This window comes from Pan troglodytes, chromosome 10, assembly GCF_028858775.2.
Source record: "Pan troglodytes isolate AG18354 chromosome 10, NHGRI_mPanTro3-v2.0_pri, whole genome shotgun sequence".
Lineage (NCBI taxonomy): Eukaryota > Metazoa > Chordata > Mammalia > Primates > Hominidae > Pan > Pan troglodytes.
Window position 1 is genome coordinate 32179908 of NC_072408.2, and position 16774 is coordinate 32196681.

Consider the following 16774-nt stretch of genomic DNA (forward strand, 5'->3'; position numbering starts at 1 on the left):
TGGCTCATGCCTGTAATCCCAGCACTTTGGGAGGCCAAGGCGGGTGGATCACTTGATGTCTGGAGTTTGAGATCAGCCTGGCCAACATGGTGAAACCCTGTCTTTACTAAAAATACAAAAAAAGTTGCCAGGTATGGTGGTGCACACCTGTAATACCAGCTACTTTGGAGGCTGAGGCAGGAGAATTGCTTAAACATGGGAGGCGGAGGTTGCAGTGAGCCGAGACCATGCCACTGCACTCCAGCCTGGGTGACAGGCAAGACTTCGTCTCAAAAAAAAAAAGTAAATTGCAGACCAGGTGTGGTGGCTCACACCTGTAATCCCAGCACTTTGGGAGGCCAAGGTGGGTGGATCATCTGAGGTCGGGAGTTCGAGACCAGCCTGGCCAACATGGAGAAATCCCATCTCTACTAAAAATACAAAATTAGCTGGGCGTGGTGGCGCATGCCTGTAATCTTAGCTACTTGGGAGGCTGAGGCAAGAGAATCGCTTGAACCCAGGAGGCGGAGGTTGCAGTGGGTCGAGATCACGCCAGTGCACCTCCAGCCTGGGTAAGCGAAACTCCATCTCAAAAAAAAAAAAGCAGTAAATTGCATTTCTGCATAATAGAAAGTAGAAAACACTCTTGAAAGAGATCTCATGAACATTAGTCATAAAAATAGCATCCTGATATAAATCTAAACAAAAACATCAAAAGCATAAAACTTTACACAAAGATATTTTAAAACAACTAAATAAATGGAGGAATACTCATATTCACAGGTAGGAAGAACTAATATATAGATGCCAATTCTTCCCTAATTGATTTATAATTTCACACAATTCCAATCAAAATGCCAATGTGTTTTCAATGGAAGGCCAACTAATTCTAAAATTTACTTGGAAGAGAAAGGAGCAAGATCAGAAGATACTTCTGAAAAAGAAGACAGAAGGAAGATTTAGCTTACCAGACATAAAGACTTATTACAAAGCTATAGTAGTTAAGATAGTGTGATTGGTATTGGTGCAAGAATAAATTAACCAACGGAACACAATAGAGTGTCCAAAAATAGAGTTTTGCGTATGTGAAACTTTCATCAAAACAGAAGCAGCTAGCATATCATTTCTTCAAAAAGACTATTAGCACATGGAACCCAAGAAAGGTCATTTATATGAAAAGAACTTTAACAAAATTCCTAGCTCACACAAAATAAAAAACTTCAGATGAATTAAAAACATACGCCGAAAGCAAAATTTTACAACATTTAGAAGATGACACAGACAGATATCTTCCTGACTTTAGAGTGGGGAAGGATTATTTAAACACCAAATATAAATAATTGATACATGTGAACAGATTAAAAATGAACAACTTCTATTTATTAAGAGGATCTTTTTATTTATTTATTTATTTATTTATTTAGAGACGGAGTTTCCCTCTTGTTGCCCAGGCTGGAGTGCAATGGTGCGATCTTGGCTCATCCCCACCTCCTGGGTTGAGATGATTCTCTTGCCTCAGCCTCCCAAATAGCTGGGATTACCAGCGCCTGCCACCATGCCCAGCTAATTTTTGTATTTTTAGTAGAGATGGCGTTTCGCCATGTTGGCCAGGCTGATCTCAAACTCCTGACCTCAGGTGATCCACCTGCCTCAGCTTGCCAAAGTGCTGGGATTACAGGCATGAGCCACCAAGCCCAGCCTAGAGGATCTTTTTAAAAGTGAAAACACAAGCTACAGACTGGGAGCAGATATTTGCAACAGATATAACTGGCAAGAGACTAACATCACGAACATACTAAAACAAAACAAAACTCACAAATCAATAAGATATACACACCTACTATGTACCCACAAAAATTAAAAATAAAAAGGAAGAGAAAATAATTCTGGCTGGGCATGGTGGCTCACGCCTGTAATCCCAGCACTTTGGAAGGCCAAGGAGGGCAATCACTTGAGCCCAGGAGTTCAAGAGCAGCCTGGGCAACATGGTGAAACTCCGTCTCTACTAAAAAATACAAAAATCAGCCGGGTGTGGTGGTGCACGCCTGTAGTCCCTACTTGGGAAGCTGAGGCATGAGAATTGCCTGAACTTGGGAGGTGGAGGTTGTAGTGAGCCGTAGAGATGGTGCCACTGCACCCTAGCCTGGCTGATAGAGTGAGACTCTCCCTCAAAAAAAAAAAAAAGAAAACCATTTTTCATGTTGACTGCTGCTTGTTCACCAAAATCTCTTCTTTCATGCTGTGACCATCAAGTTATAATTAGAAACAGGGCCATCCAGAGAGACTATATTTCCCAGCTTCCCTTGCAGCAAGATGTGGCCATGTAACTAAGTTCCCACTGGTTAAATAAGTGGAAATTATGTGTACTAGTAAGGGCTGGGTTTGAAAACCGTGGACATGTGCTCCTTAAGGCTGATTTTCCTTCCTACCAGCCGAAACACTGAAATACTTAAAATCTGGTTTCAAAGAGTAGACAAGTTCATTTATCTAGGTAATGGCAGAACCACGAGATGGAAGGAACCTTAATAATGGGGCAAAGATGTCCTGCTGGCCTGGATTGGACATCTCCGGTCTGTTACCCGAGAAAGAAAAAAATCTCTCTAGTTTAAAGTCACTGTTTGGGGGGTTCTCTTTATTATAACAGCTTAGCCTCTTCTTTAACTAACACATTGCTCAATGCTAAGTGTTTTTCAGGCTGTGGAACTCTCCTCCCCTGCTAATAAGAGAAAGGTTTGACATTACCTGGTAAAGATGAACATGCACATTCCCAGTGACCCAGCAAGTACACCTAGAGAAACTCTTCTTGTACGTATACATCAGGAGACACCTACAGCATTTTATACACTATTACTATTCATGATAGCAAAAAAACTATAAATAATTCAAATGTCATATAGAATGAATCAATAGCTTGCAGTATTTTTTATGCACTGGAATATTATGCACCAGAGAAAGCACACAGTGTGGCAGTGAAATTATAGTTGCATACATTAAGGTAGATTAATCTTAACATAATAATATTGAGTATAAAATTGAAGTCATAAGAATACATATTATTAATTTTTTATTAGGGAAAATTTCAAGCATATGCAAAAATAAAGAGAATAATATAATTAACCTCGTGCACCCACTGATTATCAATTCATTTTGTATCTTATCTGTATCTCTACGTATTTCTTCCCTCCCCAAGATTAATTTCAAGAAAATCCCAGATGTCCTAATTTCATCCATTATTACTCAGCATGTATCTTTAAAAGATAAAGATTTGTTATACATGCCAAAACACTACTATTTCAATTTTTAAAATTTACACCAATTCATCAATATTATTAAAAATTCAGAAAGTGTTCAAATGGCCCTATATTCTTGATATATGAATGCATCCTAATCAAAACTATAAAGAAAGCTACAAAATGACAGTAAAGCTTTACAGAAAACAAAGGAATTATTAATACTAAGAGTGGCAGTGGGAATGAAGGGAGATTTGCTAGGAAAGGGACATTCCATGGGGGTTTCTAAGGCACTGGTAATGTTTCTTTCTTAACCTGGGTGGCTAGCACTGAAGTATTCAAAGCTACTATTCTTTAAACTGTAAATAATCATTTTCTGTACCTGTTTGTATGTATATTTCACAAAGCAAGCAAGCAAAGAAGCAAGCTTGCTCTCCCAAACACACATGCCAACTACGCTCAAAGCAAGGAAAAACCAAAGTATATAAATGAGTTGTAAACAAAAGAGAAATTTGGTTGTCCCATGGACAAATCTGATTATCAGAGGTTCAATCCAGAGGCTAAGCTTTGCTTGGATTTACCTTGCCCACTCCTGTACTCAAGGAGGGTGGAGTTGAAAGTCAGATTCTTACATTTAGCCTGAAAATTTACCAAAGGCCAGGTATACTGTGGCCCAAAGACACAGAAAGTACTAACGATACTAAATAGGAAAGTTAAGCAGAAATTCCTCCTCCCGTGCATTGTAGCTTGTTTTGCACATACACAACTCAGTGTATCCCTCAGGGTGCCCATGCAAAGCAATGGTGACTGGCTCACTGTAGGTGCTCAATACTGTTAGCTCTGGTTATGATTATCTTTAATTATTATTTCACCTTCCATTTTACAGTCTTTCTTCAATTATTATAAAAACAATTAACCATATCATAAAATGTTATTCAAAAACCAGTGGTAAAGACTGCATAACATTGCATGTATAAAGTTAGTTAACAATTTACCAGTGGAATTTAGTTAACCATTCCCCACTGTTGGACATTTAGAATGTTTCCAGCTGAGTGACTTTCTAAAGAAATTATAAACCATTTGAATTCAACTTAAAATTTTGTGGTAATAGGCCGGGCACGGTGGCTCACACCTGTAATCCCAGCACTTTGGGAGGCCAAGGTGGGTGGATCACCTGATGTCAGGAGTTCGAGACCAGCCTGGCCAACATGGTGAAACCCCCTGTCTCCTAAAAATACAAAAAATTAGCCGGGCATGGTGGCGGGTGCCTGTACTCCCAGCTACTCATGAGTCTGAGGCAGGAGAATTGCTTGAACCCAGGAAACGGAGGTTGCAGTGAGCCAAGATCTTGCCATTGCACTCCAGCCTGGGCAACAAGAGTGAAACTCCATCTCAAAAAAAAAAAAAATTTTGCGGTAATACTTGTTTGGACATCCTAGATAATTCTGAATGATCACCATGCTTATTTGCAGTATAAAGGAATTATTATTCCAAATTATTCCTCTTCTCATGTAATAAATGTTTAATGAGGCCCTGTACTAAAGCGTGTGGGAGATGCACAGACAATGATTTCTAATATCAAAGTGCTTTCTAGTGAAACAGAAGCAAATTAGCAGTCGTAAGTGGAATTTTCATTCCTACATTGATTTTAAAAGAAAATACTTTTCTCAAGACTATGAGATTAAGGCAGTGACTTTATCTGATGTCATAAGAATCTTTTTCACCCACAGGTAAGTCAAATCCACTGACTGAACTACAGTTTTCATTTTCCATACAGCATCACTGAACAGAGGTAGAGACAATTTAAAACAAAAGTTATTCTTAAATACGTGGCAGCCCAGGGCCAGGAATGTGCTTTTAGGCTTTGTTACTTGCACTTGCATGAAAAATAATGACAAAATATAAAATCCACCTTATAATGAGCTGGAAATCTGTATGCATTGTCTATTCTATTTCCCTTTTAAATTCCACCATGAAACCCACTCCACTCTAAAAGCACATGGCACTCTCTTAGGATAATTCAAGATTAGTCCACTTTGGAATTCATTCTGGTAAAAAGACTAGTGATTACGTATTTGAATTTCCAAAAACCTATCTAAATCAGAATGCAACAAGATACAGCAGATAGAACAACAGGCTGGGCGAGGTGGCTCATGCCTGTAATCCCAGCACTTTGGGAGGCCCAAGGCTCAAGCAGGTGGATCACTTGAGTTTGGGAGTTTGAAACCAGCCTGGGCAACATGGCCAAAACCCGTCTCTACAAAAAATACAAAAATCAGGCGTGATGGCAGGCGCCTATAGTCCCAGCTACACAGGAGGCTGAGGTGGCAGGATCACCTGAGCCTGGGGAGGTTGAGGTTGCAGTGAGCTGAGCCGAGATTGGGCCACTGTGCTCCAGCCCGAGCAACAGAGGGAGACCCTGTCTCAAAAATAAATAAATAAATACAGTAGATAGAAAGAAAACCAGCATTAAAGAGATAACAATGACTAACATTTGTTGACTATTATGTGCCAAGCCTGTGATAAATGTTTTCCTCACTGCAATCTCACAAAGACAACAAGGAGGCCAGATGCAGTGGCTCACACCTGTAATCCCAGCACTTGGGGAAGCTGAGGCAGGTGGATCGCTTGAGGTCAGGAGTTCGAGACCAGCCTGGCCAACATAGTAAAACTGTCTCTACCAAAAATACAAAAAAATTAGCTGGGCATGGTGGTGCATGCCTGTAATCCTAGCTACTTGGGAGGCTGATGTGGGAGGATCACTTGAACCTGACAGTCCCGTCACTGCACTCCAGCCTGGGTGACAGAGCAAGACTCGGTCTAAAAAAAAAAAAAAAAAGAAAGAAAGAAAGAAAAGAAGACAACAAGGTAAGTACTACTATTATCCCTATTTTACAGATGAAGAAATTGACTCTTAGAGATCACACAACTAATCAGTGACAAGGCTAGACTGCTAACACCGAAGTTCCTGGTTTTTTATTATTTATTTATTTTTTAAAAATTAGAGATGGTGTCTCGCCATGTTGACCAGGCTGGTCTCGAACTCCTGGTCTCAAATGATCCTTCCATCTCTGCCTCCCAAAGTGCTGAGATTACAGGTGTGAGCCACCATGCTTGGCCCAGAGTTCCTGGTTTTAAATACCATGTTCTGTTTCTTCCCCGTCTAACATATCAACAGGGGAGAGTAGATAATGCTGTCAATAAATTAGAAAGTAGTTCTGAGCTGACAAAATTACCTTTACATAACTGTCTCTAAACCAAACTTCTTTTTTTCCGAGATGGAGTCTCACTCTGTGGCCCAGGCTGGAGTGCAGTGGCACAATCTCAGCTCACTGCAACCTCTGCCTTCTGGGTTCAAGTGATTCTTGTGCCTCAGCCTCCAGAGTAGCTGGGATTATAGATACATGCTACCACACCCGGCTAATTTTTGTGTTTTTAGTAGAGACGAGATTTCACCATGTTGCCAAGGCTGGTCTCAAACTCCTGGGCTCAAGCAATCCACCCACCTCGGCCTCCCAAAGTGCTAGGATTGATTACAGGTATGAGCTACCATGCCCATCCTCTAATCCAAAATTCTGCCTTCAAACTGCTAAAGCATAAATAGACTAATTAGACAAACAATTTATTCCCTTTTCTTTATTTTGTTAGTTGTTTGAATTGAAGTGAAAATAGGTAGCATGAATAAAATTTTTTAAGCTGTCTCTCCTTGGCCGGGCATGGTGGCTCATGCCAATTATCCCAGCACTTTGGGAGGCTGAGGCAGGAGCTCAGGAGTTTGAGACCAGTCTGGGCAACATGGCGAAACCCTATCTTTACAAAAAAAAAAAAAAATAGCCAGGTATGGTGGTGTGTACCTATATTCCCAGCTACTTGGGGTGCTGAGGCAGAAGAATCGCTTGAGCCCAGGAGGTCAAGGCTGCAGTGAGCCTTGTTCACCCACTGCACTGCAGCCTGGGTGACAAAGCAAGACCCTGTCTTGAAGAAAAAAAAAAAAAAATTGGCCAATTTACAAAGACTGTAAAACCTAGAACAGACTTGAAGCTGTCTGGCTCCTAAACTGGTCAACATAGCACAGGAGTAAACAAACCAATATAGATTGTCAGAGCTGAGATTTACTACCCTGTATTATAATCCAGCCCTCATGTGTTTCAGAAGGTCATGCTTTGCTCAAAATTTTCTCCAAAACTATCCCTTAATATATTCTGAAGTTCATGAAACTAACCGGGTTTTCAGGGCACTGTAAAGGCCTTGTTGCAGTAGCGCAATCAGCTTCACCAAAACATCAGGCAAATCACATTTGTACATATTAACCATGTTGTTTTTCTAGACCTTAAAGGCCACCATGTGAAGCTGCTGCCTGGGTATTGTGGTCTCTTAAAATGGTCCTGGTGAAAAAAACAACTTGGTTAGAGTTAATCAATGTAATTAACTCCTGTTCACAGACGACGGTTTCCTTGCTCTCTTAGTTCCAACAATGACTCCTTCAATGAATGTAAAGTCTCAATAGGTAACTGTTCTATCTCCTATTTAGATATCTACTATGTGAGGAATCTACAAGTGAATTATTGCTACTGAAAAGAAGATAACCTGGGTTCTGGTCCCAGGTACGTCTTAATTGTGCAACTCTGTCATTAAGCCTCCCTGCATCATGTAATGAGTGGGTTGGAGAAAAAATGTTAAAAGTCCCTCCCAGCTATAAAGTTTTAATTCATAACTTAAATTGCTGTCACTTCCTATTCTATGTTGAAGAAAGAACGTAAGATGCAGACACAGGTTCCATATTGCTATGGCATGATGCAGGGCCATACCAAATCAAATTGGCATTTCCTCATGTTCCATCTGCTACTAAAATGTATTATTTGTATGTCAGGCTGCAGAGTGGTCAAAGAACAACAGATTTTCTTGGCACTCCCTGTACATATTCCATGTAGATAAATATGGTGCTATCTCTAGGAAAATACTACAAATAATAACTGTCAATTCTTAGCAACTAGCAACATGCATTATTAAAAACAAACACAGCCTCTCATCTATAAGTTCCACGTCATAAAACATGTCTTTTTGAGTCTTTATTGTTCCCATATGTGTAGCTCCACAATATTTTTGCTGCAGAATACAAGAATTACATAGATCACTAAAGTCCACAGATAATCTCAAAACCTTCTGCTAGCCAATTATTCAATCCCTTCCACTGCTACGCTATTTGCCAGAGATGCTAACAAATAGCATAGTCAACTGGTTTGGGTTTCATACACTTTTCCAGACATGCTTGCTTTCTAATGGCCTATTCAAACAAGAGATTTATTTCTCTTAATTCTAAGTCTTTGAGAATTTGACCAAGAGGCATGAAATGTTCAATTCATTCTTTAAAACTGTTGCCTGGGGTCCCCTTTTGTCCCACATTTAAACCTATCCATTGTTTAACCACTTGTATCATTCCTGATTCTTCTGTCTTACAATTCTGTGCTACACTTCTCTGCATGTGGTTTTGATTACTGTTTTTTCTGTATTCTTTATTGTATTCTATTTTAATTCTCCAAGAACTCAATTTATACACTGTCCATGAACTTATGAAAAAAAAGTGAAAGCAAAAATGATTCTCCACAAAACAGAGCAGCCAACTGAAAACTTTAAAAGCTTGAAAATTTTATGAGGCAATTAATATGAACTGATATGACATCTTCAATTAGATTCAAAGACACTTAGGATTACAAAAATTAGTCAGGCATGGTGGTGCACGCTTGTATTTCCAGCTACTCAGGAGGCTGAGGCATGAGAATCACTTGAAACCGGAAGGCAGAGGCTTCAGAGAGCAGAGATCGTGTCACTGCACTCCAGCTTGGGTGACAGAGTGAGACTCTGTCTCAAAAAGAAAAAAAAAAAGACACTTAAGATGAAGAGAATTCCAACTCCTTATCTTACAGATAAGAAAACCGAAACCCAGAGAAAGGCTAAGTGACTTGCCCAAAATGATACACACAACTAGATACATCTATGATCTTATACATAAAATTACGAATTATCATCAGGAATGGTTCTTTTCACAGTTAAGAATAGCCCCATGAAGTCTGTTCCCAAAACCTGTGCAGGCAGCCACAGTGGCAAAATTCCGTATCTGGGCCAGGTGCAGTGGCTCATGCCTGTAATCCCAGCACTTTGGGAGGCGGAGGCAGAGGCAGGTGGATCACCTGAGGTCAGGAGTTCGAGACTAGCCTGGCCAACATGTCGAAACCCCATCTCTACTAAAAATACAAAAATTAACTGGGCGTGGTGGTGCGTGTATATAATTCCAACTACTCCAGAGGCTGAGGCAGGAGAATCACTTGAACCCAGGAGGTGGAGGTTGCACTGAGCCGAGATCACGCCACTGCACTCTGGCCTGGGCGGCAGACCGATACTCCTTTTATATATATATATAAAAAATAAAAATTAAAGAATAAAAAAATTCCATATCTGAAGTCATTCCTTTAGGTCAAAACATTATCTCAAAAATTCTGAGATAAATAAAGTTGTTATTAGGGAAAATGGGAGAGAGTAAGAGGGGAAAATATTCTAGAGTGTTAGGTTCTAAGTTAGAAGGTAGAAAAAAAAAATACATATAATCAAAATGACTCTTGAAATCACCCACACACCTAAGTCACCTATAGAGTCCAATATGTATGTTTATTCATTGTGTTTTTCTTGAGACAGAGTCTCGCTCTGTCAGCCAGGCTGGAGTGCAGTGGCGCAATTTCAGCTCACTGCAACTTCTGCCTCCCGGGTTCAAGCAATTCTCCTGACTCAGCCTCCAGGGTAGCTGGGACTACAGGCATGCACCACCATGTCCGGCTAATTTTTGTATTTTTAGTAGGGACAGGGTTTCACCATGTTGGCCAGGCTGGTCTCGACCTCAAGTGATCCGCCCACCTCGGTCTCCCAAAGTGCTGGGATTACAGGCGTGAGCCACCGTGCCTGGCCTAGACTTATGTCTTAATGAGTCCCACACAGTCAGGTTTTCCTTTAGCAACAGAACAGAATTTTTTTTTTATCATCAGATAAAGTTGCTGACTGTAATTTAAAAAGTAGTTTGTTCCAAATACATATACCTTTATTTATTTATTTATTAGACAGAGTCTCACTCTGTCACCCAGACTGGAGTGCAGTGATGTGATTTCGGCTCACTGTAACCTCTGCCTCCTGGGTTCAAGTGGAACCACAGGCACACTGGGACCACAGGTGTGTGCCACCACACCTAGCTAATTTTTGTATTTTTTGGTAAAGATGTGGTTTCTCTACCAAAATGTTGGCCAGGCTGGTCTTGAACCCCTGACCCCAAGTGATCCGCCTGCCTCAGCCTCCTGAAATGCGGAGATTACAGGCATGCACCACTGCACCTGATCCCAAAACACATACCTGTAAATAACAGACTAGCACTCTGCGAGGGTACAGAAAAACCAGAGTCTTGTCTCCCATGCTGTCCTTACTAAGGGGCCTACTCTCCCTGCATTGGACAGCTGGCCTCATGTACTATTTATCTGTTATTTGTCTCCCACTCTCTTCTTGATTTGCCTAGAAGTACCAGGTGAATTTGTGCCATTTAATGCGTATATGATCTGACTCCATGATATTCCCTTATTCCCATGTTTGTGTACGGATGTAGTGATCTAGGTTAGATACTGGATGTGTAGGTATTGCAGGAGGAGGTAAAGCCTGGACACAGGGCAGGGCAGGTGCAGTGAAGACTCCTAAAGCAGCCTAGGGACTCGTGGGTGTGTGGAAGGAAGAAGTGTTGAAGGAAATAGGGAGAAGGTCACTCTCTGTGGGACAGACTTAGCTCCAAATGTGCTTTTCACCATGTTCATGATTTTTCTTCCGTTTGAATTTGATAGACACATTGCAACACATCCCATTTCGCTGATTTTCAAATAAGGACTTGATCACTGGCAAGTGACCTTACAGCAAACATAAAGAAATCAACATTTGGAAGTGCATTTGCCAATTAGTGCTCTAGGCGGCAGAAAAACCAGACCGCCACCCCTTGAAGACCTGCCACAAAGAGCCATGTGGAAAAACTGCACAGAGAAATGGTGGTTGTGAACAAGAGTACTGCCCTGGAATGAAAGGTTTTAGGCTATGTTGGACTCACTGAAAAAAGAAAGGTTAGTCTCATTAGAAAGTTTACCTGGCTCTAAGAAAATAATTACTTATCTGCTAACACAACTTCCATAGCAATGAAACAAGTTCCTGTAAGTATAAATTATCACAATTCCAAGCAGACAAAAATCTGTGTCTCCTGAACACATTATAGGGGTCAGCCTATAGATAACTCCATTATAGGGGTCATCCTAAAGATAACCTAAGTTATCTTGCATATTGTGTCTGCAGTGTCCACAATGAGTTGGTCTGTATTCACACTGGATGATACAGGATTTCTCCACCAGGTCCTCTCACAGGACTCCAGGCATTTTTACAACTTGACCACACAAAAGAACACTCAGGCTGCTCCTCCCTTGCTCAAGGGAAGTACAGTAATGCCTCTCTCCGTAGCCCTTTCATAAGACTGTGCATAGATAAACACAGGTGTGTACATAGCAATCTTTATGAACTTTGCATTGAATGTGTCAAAGAACGGTGGCGATCCCAACATTCCATCCATTGTCTCAATCAGGAAAGCTACTCCTGAGACCTCAGGAAAGAGGAGGAAAAAATTCAACTAACACATATGTTTAAGAAACACTTCAGTAACAAAACAAAATACTTGTATTGGAGAGAAAATATATATATTTTTAATCACAAGGCATAGAAAGTAAAAATAATTAATCAGCCTTAATTAGGTTTCCTTCATTAGTTGACAATGTAAATGGATTGAAACTACTACTCAAATATTCAAACCTTCATTTTACATGCAAGTGGCTTCCAGCAAATGATAAAGCAATATTCCCATGTGAGTGTGAAAGATGGCAATGAATTCTGGCCCATTATAAAGGAAGAGTCAGATTCCACTAGTCACTGCTTCGTTTAACTGCCAGGCTTTTAGGGAGCTATTTAATAAAAGGGGTCTCGCCCTAATAAATTGTGAGCGGTGTAAATAGGTGAGTGGTGTAAATATCTGAAATAGCCTGCACTCAATGAGGCTGTAGACCGCTTGGGGTTCACAGACTTTACAAAAATCATTCCGTAAAAAAATTACGTAGTGACAATCCTACCATTTAAAAAGAATAATGATGGTGATAATAATAGCTGGACAGGATCCTCCACTGCTGCCTGCTTCCCACATAAGTTGCCCAGCTGAAGGTGGTTAAGTTAAAGCCAGTTCTCTCCCCATTAGAGATGCGGGCTGGCAGCTGGCGGGGGAAGTCACCCAGTTTCCAGCTCCCCGTGGGTTTGACGGGACTGGGATTGCAACTGGGAACTAACTGGCTTGTAGGAAGCCCAGGTGGCTCAGCCAGGGCTCGAGCTGTCCCCTCACCACCTTCCTCCCACGCAGACACCAAGTTAGAAACGCAACTCCACGAGCACAATGACAAGAAGGCACACAAAAGGAGCAAGGCAGCCGCTCCCATCCTTACCTTTGACTTGACTTTCATACTCGGCTATGATCTCTTTGTCCTTCTTGAATCGGCTCGGGGTGGACATTATCCAGCTGTTCCGGGTTTGCTTTCAATGGGCAAGTTTTGTTCAGTGGTCACAACCCGTTCTCCTTGGAGAGGCAGAGTTGTACTCCCACACGCAGGCAATCCAGAGGCAGCGCCGACCCGAGGGAAGGGAGGAGGGAGAGGAGAAGTAGGAGGAGGGGAAAAGGAGCGAGTAGAGAGGACTAGATTAGCCCGGACGCTGGCACCATACTCTCGAAATTGAGCTCCGTCGATAATCCCAGGGGATCCCCGGGGTCGCGGCTAGAGAGGCCGGACGCGCAGGCAAACTCCAGCCAGCGAGTGGCGGGGGACGTCTCCCTGCCCACCTCGCCGGGAGCCCGGCCACTTCCTCTACGGCCGCTGGGCGGGCGCGGGGCTCGCGCCGGCGCTCCGCACCATTGTTCGAGACCCGCACCGGGCGCCCGGCACAGGGCCAGCGGCGGAGGGCAGGCGCTGGGAACGCGCCCCGCTCGGGCGCCACAACCCTCCCTTCCTGCCTCCAGCTGCCGGCTCCGGCGCTCAAGGGTCCCGCCCGGGCTGGGGATGCTGCTGCCACGGCCGCCGCTCCTCTGCCCGCAGACACTGCCGCTACAGCTCGGCAGGCGAAAGGAAACGCAGTCCTGACGCGAGTCCCCGCTGCTGCTGAGAGGGTGAAGGCGGCGACGCTCAGACGCGCCCTGGGCACAGCCGCGGCGGAGTTTAGGTCTCCAGAGCCGGCGCCGCGAGGGGCCTCTGCCTCCCTGGCCGCGGTGCGCCGAGGCTGCCTTTCTCTGCGTCCCCCTTTCCGCTGCTGCCCCCAGGAGGCCGCTAGTGACAGGCACACTCGCACACGCACGCGGGAGCCGCGCCCCCGGCGGCAGCAAAGTTGAGGGTGCGCACACGGCTCGCGCCTCGCGGGCGCCCGGCTAGCGATCTGCGGGCGGTGGCTCCTCGGGGCTCCGCCAGGCGGGGCCAGGCTCGCGGGAGCGGACCGCGCTCCGGCCTGTGCCCTTCTCCGTCCAAGCCCCCGCCCCTGCTCCGCTAGGAAACGCCTGGCTGGTCCGGGAAGATGGATGCCTCTTGTGGCCAACCGCAGCCCGGCCCCGCGCGCCGAGCCCAGGAGGCCGTGGGCGGCGCCCCCGGCACCTCCCTCCGCCGAGGCCCCGCACCTCCCTCCGCCGAAGCCCCGCTCCACCGCTGGCCGAGGTCGCGGCTCCGGCGGCAGGAAAACCCCTTCCTGACCTGAGGGACCGCCTTCTGGCTCTGGCGGGGGCTCTGGTGGGGCTTTTGCCAGAATCTAATGGGGAAGTCCAGAGTTGGATGTATCCATGACACAAAGGGATGTTACTCCGAGACGCTGGACCCCAATAGAAAAACTGAACACTGAATTGTGAATGACCTGGCTGTTAATCCAAAGAGCGCGAAGCTCTTCAGTCGAGGCGGAGAAAAACACCCACCTTGAACACCATATCCTCTATTCCTACAGTAGCTAGGGAAGCTAGGATGGTGGGAAAGCGATGGTATGGAAACACGTCACACTTAACGGCGTTGTTAGCTTATTTATTTACTAAACTCCAGATATTATTCCAATTTTACCAATTTTTTCGACTAGTGTCATTTTTTCTTTTCCAAGATCCAACACAGGACACTACATTGCACTTAGTACTTTTACGGTTGTTTTTGTTTTTGTTTTTTGATTTTGTTTTTTGGGGGTTTTTTTTGAGACGGGGTCTCACTCTCGCCCAGGCTGGAGTGCAGCGGCACGAGCTCCGCTCACTGCAACCTCCGCCTCCCGGGTTCAAGTGATTCTCCTGGCTCAGCCTCCAGAGTAGGTGTGACTACAGGCGCCCGCCACCGTGCCTGGGTAATTTTTGTATCTTCAGTAGAAACAGGGTTTTGCCATGTTGGCCAGGCTGGTCTTGAACTCCTGACCTCAAGTGATCCACTCACCTCGGCCTCCCAAAGTGGTAGGATTACAGGTGTGAGCCACGGCGCCCGGCCACGTTTTTAATAGATACCTTTTACAAGATCTATCGTGTCTAGTCTCTTTTTATTTTATTTGTTTGTTTGTTTTCATTTTAGTACAGACGGGGGTCTCCCTATGTTGTCCAGGTTGGTCTCAAACTCTAGTCTCTTTTTGAACAATATAACGAAGAATTTACCTTGCCATCTTTGCATGGTTCAGGTGTTGTGTTAAGTACTTTAAATCCATCCTTGCCAGCCTTTTAAATTTTTTTTTATTATTTTTACTTTTTTGTAGAGATGAAGCCTTGCTGTATGGCCCAGGCTGGTCTCAAACTCCTGGCCTCAAAAGATTCTGGCTGGGCACGGTGGTTTACACCAGTAATCCCAGCACTTTGGGAGGCCGAGGTGGGCAGATCACAAGGTCAAGAGTCCGAGACCAGCCTGGCCAACATGGTGAAACCCCATCTCTACTAAAAATATAAAACTTAGCCGGGCATGGTGGCATGTGCCTATAATCCCAGCTACTCAGGAGGCGGAGGCAGGAGAATCGCTTGAACCCAGGAGGTGGAGGTTGCAGTGAGCCAAGATTGCACCACTGCACTCCAGCCTGGGCGACAGAGGGAGACTCCTTCTCAAAAAAAAAAAAAAAAAAAAAAATCCTCCAACCTCAGCCTCCCAAAGCACTGGGATTACAAGCATCAGCCACCACACCTGGTTCTGTTAGCCTTTTTGACTCACACCACTTGAGATATTTACTGACTCCTTTCAAATCAATTCTCAAATATTATGGGCCTGATTTATCAAAATGATGTGTCCAAAGGTGTGTCCCCTCAAGTGTTTTCCCCATAAGATCTAAAGAAAGTAGGGACTTTTAGACTTCGATCATTCTTTCATGTATCCAGTGATTGGCTCTCCAGTTCTTAACTGTGTGCCAAACACCAAGCTAGGAACTAGGGATTCAAAGATTAAGACTGCCGGAAAGGATCATGCAGTCTATTACTGTATAAATAAATAATTACAAGCAGTACAATAATGCTGTAAGAGATAGAAATACTCCCAGTCTTGGGAGCACTGGGGATGGAAAAACAGACTGCATAAGAGGATTGGGTGTAAGAGTTCGCAGAGGAGTGGTTTTGAGCTGGATTTAAAGGATGAATAGTAAGTAGCTGGCAACTTCAGGGAGGAAAAGGGATGCATTCCAGGGAAAAGGAAGAGTGTTACACTCTAGAGGAATTGCAAATAGAGTGACAAGATATCTTCCACTAAGATACCAGATCTCTGATAGATGGTGAAAAATAATGTAAAACATTATAATATATGTATATGCATGTGTCAGCTGATAGTATGTGGGTATGTGGACATTGTTAATTGCACTGCTTTTTTAAAAACTAATTTTAGCAAGTTTTTTTACTTTATAGCAACAGAATATATGTAAAGAAAATATGCCAATTTTTTTTTAAGTTTTTTTTTTAGTCTTTTTTTCATTTTACCACACAGGCAGTTATACTATGGCACCCCTGGCTGCCCTAATTTCACGTGGAGCTGTCTTATGTAAGAGTGTACGGTGAAGAGAAAGCAGAGGCTGGAAGGAAGGTCAGGGCCAGCTGGGAGAGTCCTCCTGTGCCATGCTAAGATCTTGGACACAGTTCTGCAGACAGCAGGGAGCCTTTTAAGTAGAGAAGTATTACGATCAGATTTGTGTTTTATAAAGATAACTGTTGGCAGTGTAGAAGGATGGGTTAGCCATAGAGAAAGAGAGACCAGGCAGGCAGCCCACTTAGGTGATAATCATAGTCACATCTAAATGGGATTCATATCCATGATGCTGTTGGGATTTGTTTCATATTTGCACCTGGGAAGCACAAGTTGACAGCAGAGATTGCAGCACCTAGAAATGAATTGTTGCCTGAGTCTAGACCTAAATCAGTGTGTTGCAAACAAGCCCCAGAGACAGGGTGCCCAGAGGTGAATCCTAAATCTGCTGTTTCCTAAGGGATCTGGTAAAAA

The 16774-nt window shown here is 43.6% G+C and overlaps 1 protein-coding gene across 5 annotated transcripts in view; it reads right to left on the reverse strand.

Annotated features, from left to right (window-relative positions):
- Nucleotides 1-13969, reverse strand: part of SRGAP1 (SLIT-ROBO Rho GTPase activating protein 1) — a 303946-nt gene extending 289977 nt beyond the window's left edge. For 4 of the 5 annotated variants that reach the window (XR_010148280.1, XM_016923110.4, XM_016923108.4 and 1 more), the window contains exon 1: nt 12758-13969. Coding sequence is in view for 3 of the 5 variants with exons in the window: in XM_016923110.4 (XP_016778599.3) it covers nt 12758-12824 (67 nt within the window). In the remaining 2 variants the exon portion in view is untranslated. The remainder of the gene's footprint in view (nt 1-12757) is intronic. The other variant, XM_063786401.1, reaches the window with a different exon arrangement.
- Nucleotides 13970-16774: the final 2805 nt, after the last annotated feature.